General features: G+C 32.1%; 1 protein-coding gene across 1 annotated transcript in view; it reads left to right on the top strand.

The window, feature by feature from the left end:
* The window catches only part of GMCL1 (germ cell-less, spermatogenesis associated 1), a 42,715-nt gene that overhangs the window by 8,219 nt on the left and 13,428 nt on the right, over positions 1 to 21,068 (top strand). The window contains exons 4-11 of the mRNA XM_011365578.2: positions 934 to 1,031; positions 3,206 to 3,318; positions 3,928 to 3,993; positions 5,649 to 5,733; positions 7,403 to 7,493; positions 11,138 to 11,275; positions 19,364 to 19,433; positions 20,799 to 20,874. Coding sequence (XP_011363880.1) covers positions 934 to 1,031; positions 3,206 to 3,318; positions 3,928 to 3,993; positions 5,649 to 5,733; positions 7,403 to 7,493; positions 11,138 to 11,275; positions 19,364 to 19,433; positions 20,799 to 20,874 — 737 coding nt within the window. The remainder of the gene's footprint in view (positions 1 to 933; positions 1,032 to 3,205; positions 3,319 to 3,927; positions 3,994 to 5,648; positions 5,734 to 7,402; positions 7,494 to 11,137; positions 11,276 to 19,363; positions 19,434 to 20,798; positions 20,875 to 21,068) is intronic.

Genomic DNA, 21,068 nt, shown 5'->3' with positions numbered 1-21,068 from the left:
TTATCAGTTCTGTTCTACTTATCCCTCATCATTTTAGTCATGTGGGTCATATCAATCTGTTTACTTATGTTTGTAAATATACCCACCTGGGATATGGAGGATGTAGGGTGCAGAAAGGAAAAGTATAACCATTTTAATTACATAGAAAAGCTGATAAATAATATTAATTGGTCGTTCCCTATATCTGTAGACCTTTTCTGGGAACAATAGGATACAAATCATATAATCAGTGTTACTTAATATAAGGGTTTTTAGTTGAGAAAGCTGAGGCCCAGAGAATTTAAGAGGCTTATTTTAGTTCTCAAAGCAATTGAGTGAGCCTGGATTAGACTGTAGTTTTCCTAATTGCTATTCCAGTGCTCCTTCTGCTACCTCGTTGATAGCTCAAAGAGAAGTACCCAGTACTTACTACATAGGCAAAGAGACAAGTTAAGAATATTAACAAAACAAACCATGTGAGACATAGATGAGACCAGCGGTGGAGTAAAGGATGGACAGGCTTAGAGAGCTGTGGTGGCTGGGTGAGAGTGTGGCATGGACAGAACCATGACCTATTCCATACTCCCCAGTGGTAAAGCACTGAAAAACACCAGGGTTACGATTATCACTGTGTCTCTGTCCTTAATGATTGGTCTACTCAGGGGTATCTTTATAAAAGTTTTTCCAAGGGTGCCTGAATTCTGACCACTAATGTCAAGATTAGCTGTAGAAGAATCCAGTTCAATTTGGTAAAATAAATGGAAATTTATAACATTATTATTAAATTAGCACCACCGGTCAGTAACCATTATTAACATTTTAATTGTGATACTTCTCTTATCCTTTTAAGTACATACTATATTTAGACATATGTCTTAGTGGGTAAAGACAGTTATATTTATAGTACTCTTATAGATATATTATTTCATTCTACATGTGTCCTTTTGCTTTCAGCACTGCAGGTTGCATTTGGATCACTGTATCGAGATGATGTCTTAATAAAGCCCAGTCGAGTTATTGCCATTTTGGCAGCAGCTTGTATGCTACAGTTGGTAAGTATGCGCATCAAAGAAAGGATCACAGCTGTATCTTTGTTTCAAAGTACCTATTCCAAAAACAAAAATTAAGCTTAGCTTTTAACAATTTTTAAAATAAAACTGAAATGTATAAATATGCCATTTGTCATGTCATTTAAAATGCTTAACCAAAAGCAAATTATTATGACTGAAGGGGTCGTGATGTCTATGTAAGATGAAAGCAAACTATTTCTGTGTAGGTGTCTTAGAATAACTAAAATGTGGAAAGAATTTACTTGTCTAAGTCCATTTACAGATTTTTATTCATTAATGATTTATCTTGACTGTTACGAAGTTAGGTGGCTTATAATTACTAATTCATTTAGGTCATGGATTTGAAAAACATCGAGTGCCTACTATGTAAACTTTTTCTTAATTATGAAATAATTATGTGTAAACCACATAAATGTATATAATCTATTGATAGAATGACAGATTTGTTCATTCAACAGAAGTATATTGAGCAATGCGCCGAACTAGGCATAAAGATCCAAAAGTAAATTAAGATATAGTCCCTACCTTCAAGAAACTCACAATATAATGAGTGCGAACTGGGGGAAGGAGGGTTGATACGTAGACCCAAAGGTGTAAAGTAAGAGCTTCCAGTATTATAGGTATGATAATAAGCATCTTGTAGGATTTATGGGTGCACAAAGTGGTCATTTCCACCTTGTGATGTTAAAGAAGGAAGTAATGTTTGAGGTTGAGCCTTGAAAACTGAAAATGTATTTCTTTTGCAAAGTAAGAAGAAAGAGGAAGGAAGAGCATTTCAGGCAATAAACTTTAAGATCTAGTGATGCGAAACTGGAGGATTAGAGAATTCGAGTGGAACATGGCTCTAGCATAGAATATAAGAAGGGTTGGAGAAGGGGAGGCAAAAGCCAGATCATGAAAGTCCTCTATACTTTTTAAGAAGTTTAGACTTTATATAAGTATTTTTGGAAGATTTTAATCAGGGGAAAGACAAAGCTATGTTTTAGAAAGAATGCTTCAGGAACAATGTAAAGGATGGATTGGAGGAAAGATGAATATAAAACCTGTTGCAGTAATCCAAGTAAGGGTCTAAATTAGGGTCGTAGCAATAAGAATGGAGAAGAAATTATATCATTGTATTAACCAATGTTACCCAATAGACTTTTAAAAAAATTAAAAATTAAAAAAGGAATGGAGAGGAGACTCTTGAATATCAGAGAGGTTAGGCAGGAATAATCCACTAGACTTGATGACAGACAAGAGGTTACTAGGAAAGGAGAGGAATCTAGAATGACTTCCAGGTAAGTTTAAAATCCTAATAGAGTCAACATATTATTTTGATCTTTAAAGAAGTTAATTAAGTTTCCTTTTATGTGGTATTTGTATACTGATTTATTTGAAGTATTAGTTAATAGCTTGCTAAATATACTTGGTTGTGGTCATTTGATTTTTAAAATGTTTTGATCCTTTCAGTACTTATTTCCACTAAGTATACCTTATTTTCTAACTTTAGTCTTTTTTTGGTTTTGTTCTAAATCCACTTTCTGCATTATCTTTATGACTTAACTATTTAACTTAATAATATACTTGCACTAATATATTTCAGAAATTCTAGCAGAAAGGGACAGTTTGCTTTCCATATATTGAATAAAGTTAGTTCATTTGAAATTTTCTATATAAGCCTTTTAGATTAAAATTTCAGTGTAAGTTGAAAGCAATGTATTTGATTTGGGTGCATCTCTTAGCTATTGATAGGTGTTTTAAACTTTAATAAACACTTTCTGATGATTGATAGTTTACTTGCCTAGCCCATTACATGGTCAACTGACTGTGTAAAGAACTAGCAATACTTACAGAATGCTGCTTAAATTTGCAAAGGTCCCAGGGAGGGGAAGAATAGAAAAGAAAGAGAATAACAATATTCATCTTTACCTTACTGCTTTTACTCTCTCCCTTTCATTTTCAATTCCAAGTATTTAGTTGATTACTTGATGGATTTTTTTTTGGTATTTTTACTGGACTTATAAAAAACTTAGGCTTGCTGCACTTAATGAGTTTTCTTTCTTTTCTTTCTTTCTTTTTTTTTTCTTTTTACTTTTTAATATGTAAAAGCACATATTCAGACCTAATTTTTCCCACATGAAATGGGCCTTTCCAGTGCTTATTTATATTTACAGGATGGTTTAATACAGCAGTGTGGTGAGACAATGAAGGAAACAATTAATGTGAAAACTGTATGTGGCTATTACACATCAGCAGGGACCTATGGATTAGATTCTGTAAAGAAAAAGTGAGTTATCCTTTTGTTTTTTTCTCCCATCCCACTTTTGGGAATTTGGCTGCTTTGGTTTCTTAAGAGAATGTATAGCTATAAGAAAGAAGAAAGTGGGGAGGAATAGAATTTTGTTATAAAAAATTCCCTTTTACATTTGGACTGATTAGTAAATTCCTCAAAAGTGTTGTCTTTATAAGTGACCATGGGTGGGTTATACATGCTTGTAAAAACTATGGTTACTCTGTACAGTAGGTTTTCTATTCTTTCAAGTAACAGGCATAATAGACGTCATATCAGTACAACTACTGACAATCTTTTTAACTCTTAAGAATTGCAGTACTTATTTTCAGATTATAAAGAAGGTAATGGAAGTATGTAAACCCTTTAATAAACCATTTAACACAAGCTTGAAATGAAGTTTTCTTCATTAGAAATGCTCTTATTAATACAAAGGGAATAGTCTCTTAATAACTGCTGACAAAAATAATACTAAATTTTCAACTGTTAAAAAAAATTGAGCATGTCCTAGCAAGACTAATATTGTTTTTATTTCAACTGTGAGTCCTACTTAATAAATCATAAATACATGATGTATAAGGTAATAGTTCCATGTTTTAATTTCAGGTGCCTTGAATGGCTTCTAAACAATTTGATGACTCACCAGAATGTTGAACTTTTTAAAGAACTCAGGTATTTGAATTTTAAATAACTTTATAATTAATCATTCTGAAATACGTAAGATATTTTTGTATAAAACAATATATTATGAAAAAATGAACAATTTAAAAAAAGGTATCTTGGCTGCATCTATGAACTGAAGAAATGCTACACAAATTTCTTTGTTGTAAATGATATATATTATGTTGACTGACCAATTTTAATAGAAAAATTCATTGCTGCTATAAAATTAAAGTCTCAAGTATTACCTCACTTTCGCTGGGCTCTTAGAGAATCTAACAGTTTATTTTAAAAACCGTCTTTACCATTGAAAAGTTAAGTTTGAGGAAATTGTAAACTTTTTGATAAGCCTCATAAAATTAAATTTACAATTAGGTTGGCCTTTTGAATTAAGTCTGCTTACTATTCCATCCTTCTTTCCTTCTACAAATACTTCCAGAATGTCCACTATGGATACTCTGTTAGAGGTTCTGAAGGATTCAGAGATGGTTATGTCATGGTCTCTGCCCTAAAGGAGCTTATGTGTAGTAATGGGAGAATCTGAGAAATTAGGATAGGAATGATCTTTTAGAGCCCAGTTGGCTTTACAGTTATTTTCGGACTTGCATTTCTTTGACAGCGGTGCTTCCGAGACAAGGATACAAATGTCCCTAGTCTGTGACTTTCTGATGGAAATGTACAAGACCAAAGAGTAAACATTGCATAGCTACCTGGGATGTCACTTATATTGATTAGGGGGTGGGAAGGAGGCATTGGTAAACACAGGAGAGAATTAACCACTTTTATGTTTAAATACACTGTGGAGTAGAGAAAATTCAGATTCTTTTGAACATTCAAGACAAAACTCAAGAATTTATAAATATTTTTATGGCTAGACCATCTCCTGGATTCCTGGATTGTTTCCTTTTCTCTGCCCTTAAAAGATACTTTGGTAGAAAAGGTCGAGAAGCATTATTCTACGAAAAATCATCACTAGTGATGTCACAGTGTAAACAAAGCTGCAGTATATTTGATTTGAAAATCATTAGAAACACTCATTTTTTTTTTCTTTAATAATCTCATTGAGCCTTTTCAAAAGGAGGATAAATTGTGGTGGTCATTTTAAAAACTCAGACGCTCTGCTGGCTTTTTCTGACATGAAGGAAAGAAAAACGAAGGAAAAAAATAACTGGTGATATCATTTCTACTCTAAATTTATCCTAATACATATTTCTCGATCTTACTCTCTTTAACGGTAATAAAAACATGTTTTATGACTAAGCAATTCTCTTAAGCCTAGAGTTTAAAGGTTACTTTGAAGATACAGCTGTTTCAATAAATTTTAACAAGTGTATTTTTTTTTTTTTAACCATTGAACGGAGAGGAAGGAAAAAGAGGAAGGCTGCCACTTTATCAGAGCATACTAAAAGTTATCTTATTTTGAGACCTTGTTTTAATTTGATTAATTAGCAAATCAAAGCTCTTTGTTTTCCTATCAGTGCAAAAAAAGAGACTTGATCCTTGTGTTCAGATTGTTTTCTAAGATTCTTTGTCTTGGGAAGAAAGACTGATGTAATTTTTAATTCCACATTTTCTTTTGATAAGAAAGACAAAGTTTTCAGTTCCACCAGGCTCTTTTAGCCTATGCATAAAGATAAACTCACTACCTTTCATTTTATCTTTTCTAGTATAAATGTCATGAAACAGCTCATTGGTTCATCTAATTTATTTGTGATGCAAGTGGAGATGGATGTATACACAGCTCTTAAAAAGGTATTGATGTAATGTGTGTAAGGATATCACCTCAGCATTGATTATAATAGTCAAAAACTGGAAACAACTGGGGTCCAGTGATAAGGGAATGGTTATAAATGTAAGAAAAGTAAAAAGAAATATGCCAAATGTTAAAAAGCCTTTTGTTTAGGGATTCAGTATCATGATGCGTGATTTTAATTTTGTTCTTTATACTTTTCTATCTTAGAAATACATTTCTTTTTTTCCTCCAGATTTTTTTTTCAAAAACAAACATGTTGTTGTTTTGTTATTTACATAAGCAGAAATGTTAAATATTTTACAGTTGACTCTTGAACAACTTGGGGTTAGGGGTGCTGAAACCAACCCCCTCCACACACACATTCAAAAATTTGACTCCCTAAAAACTTAACTACTAATAGCCTTATCTATAACATAAGCAGTAAATTAACATATATTCTGTATGTTATATGTATTCTGTATTCTTAAAGTAAGCTAGAGAAAAGAAAATGTTATGAAGAAAATCATAAGGAAAATTCATTTACAGTATTTATTGAAACAAAAATCCATATATAAGTGGACCTGCACGGTTCAAATCTGTGTTGTGCAAGGGTCAGTTGTATATGATTTTCAGAAATGTTTTCAAAGTAGAGCTTTAGTTGAATTAATGATTGATGAAATTTTCACATATACTTTTTCTAGAAAATGTTGAAATTTTTCTTTTCAGAGACCTTATTTATACTTTAGGTATAAGTTTCAAGTCATCCTTTGGAAAGGTTTCAACATTGTAAATGTAATTTTATTATCACAATTCTCTGAGACAAATTGGCTATTCTTTTTTTGTCACTTTTTAAACTTTATTATTATTCTGTAGTTACTAAGAATTCTTAATATTACTAAGTCACAGACTTGAGGCAGAACCTGAGTATTAGGAGTCATGATCCATTGCTTTTCCCACTGTATAATTTTGCCTTTAACCTTTTGTCCCTAGCATGGAGTCTGCATTTAACACAGTTGTGAATTCTGGGAAGCCTAGTTATATCATTGTGGTTGTTTGTTGTTATGGTAGGATGAAATTCTTTTACTATTTTTCTTCAAGGGAGTTTAGTAACTGGGTTATCTAATCATCAAAGGAGTAGTAGACAGCTCATTACTATCTTTGAGCCACTGGTAGCATTCATTCTTTCTTGTTTCCTGTTTATGCCAGTAATGATAAATGCTTAGTGTGTGCCAAGCACTATTCACAGTTATGTTACACATATTAATTCTTTTAATGTCCTATGAGGTAGACAAGTTATCATTTCTTACTTTTATAATCTCACATAGTGTGTAGTGAAATTGAGTTAACTGGTAAGTAGAATAAACGTAAAATTAATATAAAATTGCTAATGTAATGTATATTAAACCTCTACCTTTTTAATCATGTAACTATGGTGTGTTTGAGACCGTACATACTTTCAAAGATTAGTTTATTCTTTATCACATACTCACCTAGTTTTTATCTTTGGACAATGATTAATGCTGTGGTTAATTTAAATCTTATAAGCATATCATATAATAGTTCTACTTCTTTCACTTGCTTGTAATGAAAACTAATTTTTTAAGTATATTTTAAGGTGGAAGCAGTTTGGAAATGTAAAATCATAATACAATGAAATCTTGTAATGTTTTAATTTACTTTTTAACCTAGTGGATGTTCCTTCAACTTGTGCCTTCTTGGAATGGATCTTTAAAACAGCTTTTGACTGAAACAGATGTCTGGTTTTCTAAGAGGAGAAAAGGTATACCTGAAATATTTATTGAGAACTTTTTTTTTTTCCATTTAAATGTATTAAAACCAGGCTCTGACTTAATTATTATAGACCTAGAGAATTTTAGAGCTGGAGAGGTCCTTATTAATTATCTAATTCAGCCTCTCATTTACACTGAGAAAATTGAGTCTGGATAAGAAAAATGCCTTGCTTAGTATTACTTGAATTATTATTCTTGGAACTAACACCATATTTTTATTCCCCAAACTATTGTTTTTCCCATTTTATCACCAATAGATCTCGATGATTAAATTTGTCTGTTGTTTGACCACACTGAATTTTCCCTAACAAATTAAACCCTGTGTTTCAGGCAACAGTTCTTAACATGGTGGGGGGCTTATGGACAGGCATCAATGTGTCACTAACCCCTAAAATTAGATGCAAAATTTTGTATGTCTTTGTGTGTTGTATTTGGCTGGGTGCGGAGGGAAGCTTCCATACTGTTCATGAAATTCCCAGGGGAGACTGAGCTAAAATTGGTTAAGATCAACTACCAAAAGGTCTTATCTCGACACAGGTGGAGCATGCAATACATTTATTTTTTTACTTTGCCAGAACAGATACAGAAAAAAACTTTTAATAGGCTTTGAGTTCAAGGAAGTGGATAAATCATAATCCTTAGTTCATGATTTTCTTAGTTTACTGTAATTTTTGGTCCATGCATGGTCACCATTTGTATTTTTTTAATATATCGAACCTCTAGAAATTAATCTTTGAGTACTAGAACATTAATAACTTCAGTCTTCTCATGTAGTTCTTTCTTACTGTGTCCCTCTGACTTTACTCAACCAGTGTCTTGAATTTTATGTTTATTATTCCCTTGTTTAAAAAATAATAATGTTATTGCATTATGCAGGTATGTCTTAACATACATAATATAGTGCCGTGCTGATAAACTGGCTCTCTGAAAAAATAATCCCTGATTTGTAGCAGTTTTTAAATTTCTATTTTACACATTCTCCCAAAGTGGCTGATTTCAAGCTATTAACATGACATCATGAATGTAGAGTTAGGAAGAAATGCATACCATCAGTTCCTATGAGCCAGTATGAGCCAGCTCCAGCACACCCCTGGACAATATATCATTTAGTTTTAGTTGTTATTGAACTATTTCTTATTGTGATCTTGATTTTTATTTCCTTAAGACAAAAGACATTGAACAGCTCTTTATACGTTTATTGGCCATATGTTCACTCTTCTATGAAATGTTAGTTAGGTCATTTTCCTATTTTAATATTGTATTTGTCCTTTCTTAATTTGTAGCCATTCTTTATTCTTGATAACCAATCCTTTGTCATAAATATATGTTGCCTTAGTTTATTTTCCAGTTTGTAGGTTATCTTTTTACTTTCTTAAAGATGTCTTAGGGGATAGAAGTTTTTAATTTAGTGCTCTTCATGTCTTGTTTAAATAAATTTTGTAGAAATATTTTACATAGTGAGATTTCCTAGCTTAGAGCCAAATAAATTATTTTTCTATTAAGCTTATGAATCAAAAATGTGTAAAGGACTATACCAATAAAATCTAACTTGATTTACTTAAAGAACAAATTACTAAACATATCTTAAATTATGCTTTAGTGCTACATTATGGTAATTAAAAAGAGGTCAGAGAAATTAGAGATCAGAGGAGAAATTTTAAACAGAGGGAGAAAGTTAAAACTGAAAGAAACAGAGAGGATGGAGATGCTAAAAAGACAAAAGGACTCAATAGAAAAGTAGATGTTAGGTGAATGTTGACATAAACTTAAGCTTATTTGAGTTCCAGATGGATTAACCACAGCAGTCCATCAAGAGAGAAATTTTTCTGTAGTCTAAGTGGCAGAAACCAGAATAAGAAACTGTGGTCCACTTCTGGTTTTCTCACTCTAGGCTGTCCACCCCAGCCTCAGTAGTGTAAAAGTATACAATTCAAGATAACTTTTCAGGAAGACTTTTTTTTGCATAAAGCAAAATATATGTCTAATGCTATTCTTTTTCAGGGGGAGTTTTGAGGTTATTTCACACAGTTTTAAATTATAAAAGTGATGAATCTTTAGAAATAGGACAGAAAAATCACTGTGGTCCCCTCACCTATTATATTTTGGTATATTTCTATTAGGTTTTTTTATTTGACTTTTCAGATAGATATGGGTCAGGACTATAAGAAACAATAGAAACTTAGAAACTTTTTTTATGAAATTACATGTAGAGATTTCTGTTAAATTTGTCAGGTAAAATTAGTATGGCCACGTTTTAGCCAGCCAGAATCTTTAAGACATATATTTTTTAATTCCATGAGTTCTTACAGAAGTAAATGAGCCAATATCTTCTATGCCCTTGAAGGGTTTCATGGAGTAATTTCCAAATTTCTGAGACAATCTATGATTAGATTTTTATAACTTGTTTATGTAATGGAGCGCCTATAAGAACATAATGGTATTCTTAGTACACCCCATGACATTGGCACATTTAATTCATCATTAGTTCATGAACTAAAACTAACGTCATCATTTTTAAAAAGACAAGACAGGTAAATCCAAGTTACATACCTATTATATAAGTAAGCAAAGTTAACTATTTTTAAAATGTGTTTGCTGCTTTCTTATTTGTTTTTTTTTGACTACGTAGGTACCAAAGGAATACAAAAAAATGTTTGGGATAAAAATTTGAAAATTGCGAAAATTCTTTTTATTAATTTGACTGTCTTTTTGTAATTTTCAGAAAGAAATTATTTTAATGGGCAACACATCCTTTCTGGTTCACGGCAAGCCTGTGTTCCATGTGAAACATAGTTTGAGACATAACAGTCTACAACAGCAACTCTCAACAATTTTTCCCTATCCTTAATAGCAACAGGGCTGAGTGTGCTCCCATAGGTAGACCTTGTTCCATAGGAAACAGACTAGGGTTTATACATGAGGCTCTATTTGATAGCGGTAACTAGATATTTCCTTCTCACTCATTAAAAAGACATTGGAATGCAGCCGAGAGTAACTATTTTTAGAAATAACTTTAAATTCTTCCTAAAAGGAAGAAATTTGTATACTTCTCAAATTTGAATTATTTTAATAATATATACTACTGATATGTCAGAAACTCATGGATACAATGTCTTTGTATCTTATTTTGTATTTTAATAAAGAATTGATAAATTAACTAGTGTTTATCAACTAAGGCATAAGTTAGAAGAATCCAAAGAGACATTCCATGTCTTGGGTATCTTGCAAAGACCCTTAAGTGAGGTATTTGGGCTCTAGAGTTCCACTGGAGTGTTTAGTGCCTTGGAGAGGGGATTCTGGAGACATACCATAATCCTATCATTCTTAAGCATTCATTTCCTTCCTTCCTGCACTGTAAGCTCCAGACCTCAGAAAGGTATATAACTGAATTGTACCAAGGGTCTACTTAGGACCAAAGTTCCTAAATAGAATTTCCTGGGGCTTTTTCCTAAATCTCCTGAGGTTTTTATCTACACACCAGAGATTTGAAAATCCTTGAAATCTTTGAAACTAGCTTACTTGTATTCTAATAGATGCGTGTGTGTGTGTCCCCACCCATAAAAATATTTAAGAATAAAATAAATTAATAGATTTAAAAAGAATAGCTATTTCATTTAAACTGCCTTTCTTATAGATTTTGAAGGTATGACCTTCCTTGAAACTGAGCAAGGAAAACCATTTGCGTCGGTGTTCAGACAATTAAGGTTACAGTATATTATAAGTGATTTGGCCTCTGCAAGAATTATTGAACAAGATTCTCTAGTACCTTCAGGTAAGAGAACATGATGAAATTAAGATTTTAAGTAATCTCTTTCTGATTGTAATAGTAATATATATCATAGAAAAGAATAATAAATAGAAATTATCCTTAATCCCAAGAAAGTATACATTTTTATACCAAAGCTGAATCATATTACATAGGTAATTTTCTGTGTTCACATTTGATATTTTGGATATTTTCCCATATCATTAAATACTCTCCACAATATTTAAATGGCTTATAGTTTTCTGTAATATGGGTGTTCTTTGATTTGATTAACCAGTACATATTTTGGACTAGACTTTTAAAAATGACTTTTATATAGTATTATTTAAAGGTTATAACTGTTTTCTCTATTAATACTTCTTAAATTTTCTTTTTTTTTTCTTATTCTAGTCTTAAACTTTGCGTCAAAGCAAATGTAGTATCTTTGCTAATTATAATTTAAATTTTTGGAAGAGTTACTGATTTAATTTTCTAAGGTAAATCTGTAGTGCTTATATAAGATTCAGTTTAGTATTATATATGCATATAAGAAATATAAAATAGAATTTCTCTTTGAAGATTTATTTGTATATTTGTAAACATTAATAATTAGACTTACAGATTTGTCTGAAAAGTTGTGTTATTTTTACACTTATGTTTTTAATATAGCTCTGTGTTTATAGATTTAAGTCATTCTTGTAGTCTGTATACTTATTTAGAAAGGTATTGAATGGAAAGCAAACCTAGAGTTAATACTTCTGGTATATTTGAAAGTAATGCATTTTTATAAAATTCTAGCAGGCTTATGGACACTTTCTGTTAATTTTGTGTAAATCATTTTAAAATAATTTTTTTTCAATTACAGTTGACATACAATATTATATTTCAGGTAACCAAGTGATTAGACATTTATGTAACTTAGAAGCGATCATCCCCTATAAATCTAGTACCCATCTAACACCATACATAGTTATTACAATATTATTATCTGTTTTTCCTATGCTATACTTTACATTCTCATGACTTTTTTAACTATCAATTTGTACTTCTTAATCCCTTTCCCTTTTTCACCTCTCCCTTCAACCACGCCCCTTCCATCTAGCAACCGTCAAATGTTCTCTGTATCTATGAGTTTGTTTCTCTTTTGTTTGAAATCATATGGTATTTATCCTTCTCTGGCTGATTCATTTTACTTAGCACAATACCCTCTAGATCCATCTATGCTATTACAAATGGCAAGACCCCATTCTTTCTTATAGCTGAGCAATATTCCATTGTATATATGCACCACTTCTTCATTCATCCATCGATGGACACTTAGGTTGCTTCCATATCGTGGCCATTGTAGATAATGCTTCAATGAATATATGGATGCATATGTCTTTTCAAATTAGTGTTTTGGGTTTCTTTGGATAAATACCCAGAAGTGGAATTGCTGAGTCCTTTCTTGTCTTGTTATAGCCTTTGCTTTAAAGTCTGTTTTTGTCTGGTATAATTATTGCTACCCTAGTTTTTTTCCTCTAGTTTCCATTTTTCGTGAAATGTCTTTTTCTACACCTTTACTTTCAGTCTGTATATGTCTTTTGATCTGAAGTGAGTCTCTTGCAGGCAGCTTATGTAAGGGTCTTGTTTTCTTATCCATTCATCCATCCTTTGTCTTTTGCTTGGCTCATTTAATCCATTTACATTTAAAATAATTGTCAATAGATATGTCGTTATTGCCATTATTCATATTTTTGTTTGTTTTTTTCCTTCTTAAAGGAGTCCCTTTAACATTTCTTGTTATAGTGGTTTAGTGGTGATGAACTCCTTTAACTTTTTCTTGTCTGGGAAGCTCTTTATCTCTCCAATTTTAAATGATAGCCTTGCTGAGTAGAGTAATCTTGGTTGTAAGTCCTTGCTTTTCATCACTTTGAATATTTCATGCCAACCCCTTCTGGCCTGCAAAGTTTCTGTTGAGAAGTCAGCTGACAGTCTGATGAGAGCTCTCTTGTAGGTAACTAATTGCTTTTCTCTTGCTGCCTTTAAGATTCTCTTTGTATTCAACTTTTGGCTTAACCTTTTAATTATGATATGTCATGTGGGCCTCGTTAGGTTCATCTTGTTTGGGACCCTCGGCACTTCCTGGGCTTGTATGTTTATTTTTTGCACCAGGTTAGAGAAGTTTTCAGTCATTATTTCTTCAAATAGGTTTTTAATTCCTTGCCCTCTCTTTTCTTCTGGTACTCCTATGATGTGAATGTTGGTATGCTTGATATTGTACCAGTGGTCCCTTAAACTATCCTCATTTTTTTTGGATTTTTTTTTCTTGTTAATGTTCTTATTGGGTGTTTTCTGCTACCTTATCTTTCAAACTGCTTTCTTTTTTTTTTTTCATATTAGTATACCCCATCTTACAGATACAAATAGATAAGTAGGTTTTTCTGTATATCCAAATAAAAGTTATACATTGTTTCATAAGCAGAATATAACTTAAAATTATGTTTGTGAAGGGGCAAAAATTGTCCACATAATTCAAATTATCAAGATAGATTGATGTGTGCTCTCAATAGCAATGTATCCTAGATTTGAAATAAATTAAAATAATTTTGATTACTTAGCTAAAATTCATTGATCATTTTTCAGAAATAGTGCCAAACACATACACTATCATTATTTCAAAATTATGCATTCTTAGAGTTTCAGTACATCCATTTTGACCATCTTGATGTCAGATATGTGTTTAATTCCAAGTTAATAAATCAGGACTTTGTATAGAAACATTCTATTTTAGGATTCAACTATGTTGAACACAGTTGAACTCCATTTCAAGGAATTAGATTTATCTTAGGTTATATCAAGTCTACTTTATTCCATACTCTCATTGTCATACTTCCCTTCCCCTTGATACCTCTGACCTATCTTGTTATCATTCCTCCCAAACCTTTCTGTTATATGCTCTGGAACCAGGGTCAGCAAACTCTCATATCTTCCATTTCTTCCTTTAATTTATTGAGCTCTCCAAGAAGATACTACTTTCTATAGAGGGCTTTCTGTCAGTTAAAATACTCTGCCAGTATAGAGTAGGAGGCTAGATAGTCCTAGGCCCTCAGTGCCCTTTCCAAACCATTATTGCATATGATGTGACTCACCCTCTATCCCTTGTCTCCTTACCCATCCACATTTATTTAAGACTTGGACATTTGATTTACTGTCTGCCTCACCCTGCCCCCGTCTAGTCACATAATGTGTTTATATGATCATTCCATTTAATATCCTAGCCTCCTAGTAATTTGATCTCAGTTCCAGTAACGTTTATGTTTGCTGAACATTAGGCACTCACCACCCATGGAAACACTATGAACCTTGTAACTCAGAATTTCTTAGCATCAGAAGAACTGGTAGTTTTCAGGCTAGAGATAACCTTCTAGCACATTCATAACCTCATTCCCTTTTACACTGTTATTTGTTTTCCAATCTGTTTTAAGCCCTCCATTTTCTACTAGTCTTTAAAACCAATCCTGCATTTTTCAGGCCTGGATATCATGATAGCTCGTTTGAGTCATTCTCACAACTGCCTTTAACTCTTTGTCCTTCTACTTGGCAAAATCCCAAAACTAAATTAAACCTTCGTTCCCATACTCTCTACTCTGTGCTGAGTACTGCTACCGAGTATTCTACAACTTTTGTATTGGTGCCACCACCAATCCACATCTCAACACCAAGCTTGTACCTTGAGACTCCTTTTACCACTTTTACTTGGTCACTTATCTTTTTCATTCACTTCAACAATTATATCAAACCTCTGCCACTCTGTTCAAGCTTCCTATCCATTCACTTCACTATCAGTGTGGAAACTCTCCTTCCGTTTTTTACATAAATTTGAGGTAATCAGGCAATAATTGGTTCAAATTCGTAGTCCTTCTCACCTTTCTGTTCTTCCTCTCCTATCCCAGCAGTTAAGGATGCTCCTTACCTGTTCAAACCAACCTCCTACTGTGTTTATAATCTTAGTGCTTTCCTGTTTGTTCTGGAATTTTACTGTGTCATTTAATCTGTATCTTGAATCTTTTCCCCACCTATTATCCTTCAGCCTATAAAACATGGTCATCTCTTTTACTAAAAAACAAAACACCCTCCCTTGACCCTGAGTCCCCCACAATAGCCACTGTTCTTTCTCTTATTAGCCACCTTCTTCAGAGTAATCTACAGATGCTCTGTCTCCTTACCTTAGTCATTTCTCAACTCACCGAAATCTGTCTTTTGCCTTTGCTATTTCACTGAAACTTTCTAGCAAAAGTTAGGGTTGTCCTTTTTGCAAAATCCAGTGCCTCATTTTAGTCTTATTTTAACTTCTCTAGCATTTTTATCATGGTTTGTCAGATTTTTCTTTAACTTCTCTACTGTACTACCTTCATTTAGAAATGCTATACTTTCCTGGTCCTTTTTCTACTTCTCTATTCTTTCTCTTTTTCTTTTATAAGCTTCTCTTACTCTGCTCACCTCTTAACTTCCTAAGGGTGCACTTGGCCCATTGATCTTTTCATTCCATATAGTGTCCCAGAGTGATCTCCTTCATTCATATGATTTATTAAAAGAGTCCAGTTTTGACCTCTCCCCCGAGTTTCATACTTGGATATCTAAATACTGGCTAGCCATCTACAAATTGCTTCAGTTCATCTGTTCAGAACAGTGCTTATCTTTCCCTTCCAGCCCAAATCCCTGCCTTCTTTTTTCTTCCATTTCCTATATCAGTTATCAACATCATTAATAACCTAGCTTCACAAAAAAGGGAGAATTCTAGAAGTCATCCCATATTCCTCCTAAACTCTCCACATCCATTCACTGGTCCTGTAGATTTCTTTTATGGATAATTCTCACAATCACCTCCTTACCTTTCCTACTTCCACTTCCTTGTTTAAGACATTGTCATCTCTTGCTATATTACTGTATCACAGATTATTATCTGTGTCCTTATTGGACTCCGAGGGCCATAGGTTTTTCATCTTTTTCCCTCCAATACAAGTAGTGCTTGACAAGTTGTAGACACTCCATTTGTGTGAATTAAAATTGTTTTCTAAAACATATTAACTTACATATGGCCTAATAGTGCATTTACTCTATCAGATAAGTTTGGGTTATAGCTCCTAACCAACGAACTTTAAAGGGAGGGGGACAAGTACACAAATATGTATAGATTCTAAAGTGCCCCAGGTAATATGCCAGATTATTCATTTAACATTTATTATGTAAGATAATCTTTGAAATTTATCAAGACAGTTGTCCTCATTTTACAGATGAAATGACGTATAACTGTCCTGTCATACAGCCAGTGAGAAGCAGATCTCAGATGCAATCCTAAAGACCTTCTTATTTGAAAGCCCATATTGTTTTCACTACATCATACTGGTTACTTAAAAGAATTCCACTGTTTTATTCTCTTCGAGTTTGTATATCCAGTTGTAAAAATTTGACCAATAACTTTGATTCAGTTTGAAAATTTTGATTGAATAACTTTGAAGCACCATTCTTTTGAGTATACTTAATTTTTTGGCTTTTGATAACAAAGTAATGAAGTAGATATATTGTCTCTTATTTTGTATTGTGGATAAGAAAATGGGTATTGCAACTTTTTATATTAGAAATTACTGTTACGGGAATAATGGGGAAAGCTAATGCTTAATATATTAGTAAGTTAAAGAGATAATTGTTAAAGCAGTATGAGTTTTGTGAAGATAAATTGCTTTAAATGAAAAGGTATATAAATCCATGTAATTAATTTTATTCAGAAAATAGCTTTGAATTACTCAGTACTCAGTAAATTTGTCATCTTTTGGAACTGGAGTTTTAGGTTATACAAGAGTATCTTTGAACCAGCCTTCTCCGTAATTTTGTACTAATACTTTATACCTAGATGCTCTGTACAAAATATTATTTATCTACATAGGAATTTTTTATTATGTAAACTTTTTGTCCTTCGCCTTCATGATCTATATCTGACTTACATGTTTCATGTAATAGTTCCACTTTTAGGCTGTTTTTTGCTAAAAGCTTTATTGGTTATAAGTAGATTTTTGTCTTTGTATATACCTGATAATACATTTTTTCTTTCACTTAAACAATGAAATGTTGGGAAAAGTAGGAGTGTATCTTTTTGTTTATTTTTTCAAGTTTGTAAATCTAAGACATTAATTTTAAAATGGTATGCCTTTGGAGCCCCCCTTCCTCATATCCTTTGTATAAGACAGGAGAAATTATCTAAATAAAATCATTCTGACTTATTCTGTTGGGAAAATACTGTGTTTACATTCAAAACTGCTATAGACTGGGTCTACTGATCATGGCATCATCAAATTCCACTTGATGTACCTATTCTGAGTTTTTGTTTTAGACTTTGGTCTGATAAAGTTTAAAAGAAATGCTTAAACTTGTTTTCACTGAGTGGAAGTTTCTTGATGGCACCTTTGTAGAGTCTTTCCACTGAACACTAACTCTCTGCCAAAAAGGATTCTGGCAAACTCTGCCTAGTGTATCTGCCTTTTGGAGCTAGGACTGCATATAATAATATTAAAAACTCTATAAATGAACTGGTTTCACTTATTTTCATCCCATGTTTTTTTTAAGCTCATTTTAGCAGGGATTCTTCCCCGCCCCCTATGTATTAGCAGTCACCATTGCATTTGAACTAGTGTTCTGTTGACTTACTTTTGTGCTGCTGCTATTGAATCAATTACTAGTGACCAGAAAGATTTCTGGTACCTTTTTACTGTTTTAGATTAAGGCAAGAAAAGAGGAACAAAAATATGTACCTGTGTTTTAACTTGTTAAAATGCTTTTGGTTTTAAAGGAGATTATTCAAAAGTTGTTGGAATTTAAATTTTAAAACATTTTCATGGGATATATCTTGCATGATATTGGAGACTATGTGTAGCCCTTTCATTCTAATCACAAAAAGCCATATTGTCTCTAGATCAGTGAATATTAAACTGCAAGCATAACCATTAGTGTGATGAGAAACCATTTTAATGGGAAAGCGTCAGCTTTTTAAAAAAATAAAAGATAGTAGAACAGAATTTAAAAATCTGAATGCATTGCAAATAAGATACACAATATGTGTGTATGTATACTGAGTCACATAAACTTTGCTAGTAGTCTTTACATAGTGAGGACAAATTGTGGCCTAGATATGTGGCAGTTATTCCTCTTAATAGTGAGAATATTTGGGGCGGGGGGAGGCGGGGAGAATCAGTCAAAGTGTATTTAAAGAGAGTTTTGAGATAAGACACCAATAAGTCCATGGAAGTCATCTTTATACCTTTATTAGGTAGAGACTTATGAAGTGAAAATCCAGATTTTAATCGCACTAGGGTTTCTCTCTTCACTAGGTAGAGATTGAGAACATAAAAAATGGAAAAACTATCCTTTTGATTGGGAATAAATAAAAGTAGAAAAATAAATGTGGTGCTAAGCTGATTCTACTTGTATTTTTAATATGTTTTTATCTAAAATAATTAAAATTTCGGCTTACACACACGTGGGGAAATTATGCTTATTATTAAAGGAAAATATCTAGAGTTATAATTTTTATTCCATTTAGAATAATTTAAAGTAGAATCTTTTATTTTTATTAATAGTTATCTAATTTGCCAGATTTGTTGAGTGTGCATGATTCATCTGATAATTTAGAGGTGGTTTATGTCCCATTATTTAGTTACTATTTTTAAATAATTTAATAAAAGAAGAATCCATTAGTTTTCTGTTAAAAGTTTTGTAAAAATGAAAATATTGCTTTAGGCATATTTCTCACAAATGAAAATAAATAGAATTATGAAAAATGAAACTGTTAAATGCAAGAATACACTTTTAACTAAAGATTTAAAATCTAATTTAAATGTATATAACCTAAGTAGAATCTATCCCAAGGCAAAGAAGGATAACATTTACCACTTTAAAAATCAGTAAGCCATATTGTTATAGCATATTTGTAAAATATAAACTACCAACTTTATTTATTGCTACTTTAAACTTGAATTTAGAAATAGTAATGTGTCAACTTCTTAAAAATTTTAAATCCTTTATAGTCTTCCATGTTTCTTCTTATTATTCTTATTATAGTTATTTATTTCTACATTTTAGAATGGCTGTCCTCTGTGTATAAACAGCAGTGGCTTGCTATGCTCCGGGCAGAACAAGACAGTGAAGTGGGGTGAGTATATTACATCATACTATTGTTCATTAGGGGGAAAAAAAAACCTTTGCTATGAATTTTTACATTCATTATATTGAAAAATCAGTAACAATATTGAAAAATCAAGAGCTGCTAAAGTAGAGAAAAGATCATGTAATCAGCCTTCTTATATTTGTATAACATTATCAATCTTGTAAATATTTATTTTTCTGATCAGTTAGTATAATAGAATGTTTGAATTGTTATTTGCTATATCAGGGAATTTGAGTATTTCATATACTTTGTTTCACCTGGTTTCCTTTCAACATATTGAACTATTATTACTTGGAATAACGCTTTCATAAACCATGATTTTCATATGTGTAGGTAGAGCTAATTTTCTTATTTGTGGTAGTATTGTCAAATTCTGATTAATAGGTTTTTTGAAGACTTTTAAGTAAAAAATGATTTAACATTATCTGGTTACAGATGCCTTCCCCGAAAGCATATGACCCCCTATAAAATGTTTATGTACTTTCTTCATTTTAAGGGAAGAAAATTGTCTGTTCTTTCAATGCATACTGCTTTGCAGCTTACAGAAGAACTTCCCCATTTATTACTTGGTCTTTGTACTAGCTCCTTGGTATGGGCAGAGTTTAGAGATCCATCTCTGAGTATATAGAAGAGGCCTTAAGAAGTTTAATTTTTTTGCTCTGATCTCTTTTAACCCATTTTTATGTACCAAAGAACTTCCTAAAATAATGGCCTAGTCATGTTTATTCCAAAAACTTTAATAAGGAAAGTGTTACATAGACTCATAATGATTATGAGATTTTTCAGGGTTCTATTAATTTATAATTTATATCCCATCTTTTTCCAAATCTATTCACAGCATACTTATTGTGCATAAATACGGTAAGATTGTTGAAGCAAATAATAAATCAAAAACTAAAAAATAAAAGTTAATTATTTAATAGAATTCACATTTGAAATAATTTGTAATGTTTGAAATACCTTATAAGTCATCCTACTTTTGTGTATTCACTTTTTTAATGTTAGATGTTCTTAATTTTTTAAGATTTTTCTCATCTGTATCCTGATTGAGTTTAATACAGTCTTACCTAAGAGACTAAACTAGAATAGTGGGTTTCTTGCCCTCAGAGGAATGTAATCATATTTCCTCTAATGAAGTGTTCTATCCACAGATATTGAACATCTGCACACTCCTGCAGGGCTGCTAAAGTGAGGACTAGGTTTCATCAATGCATTCTTATTTTTATCTATACCACGAAAAGTTTATTTTAAAATCTAGTAGCATGTTTTTCTCTTCTTTTTAACTCAATTCTTTTTCGATTAATAGTTTCCTAATTTCTATGAGATTTGATGTTTTATGCATTTTTCTAGGCCTCAGGAAATCAATAAAGAAGAACTGGAGGGAAATAGCATGAGGTGTGGTAGAAAACTTGCCAAAGATGGTGAAGTAAGTATGAGCTGTGACTCTTAACATTCTCATACAAATTGTACTGTTGGTGCAAAATACACTTTCAGTTACAATCATGACAGCTGTCATACCTCTCAGAAGAGCTTTTTTGATACAGTTTCTGTAGCATGATCGCTGGACAAGGAGTTACTTATTCAGGGGTGATTGATTATTTTGGCCTTGCATCAAAGTGT

This window comes from Pteropus vampyrus, unplaced genomic scaffold, assembly GCF_000151845.1.
Source record: "Pteropus vampyrus isolate Shadow unplaced genomic scaffold, Pvam_2.0 Scaffold113, whole genome shotgun sequence".
NCBI lineage: Eukaryota > Metazoa > Chordata > Mammalia > Chiroptera > Pteropodidae > Pteropus > Pteropus vampyrus.
Note: the sequence above shows the minus strand (reverse complement) of the source record. Positions and strands in the feature narration are given on the sequence as shown.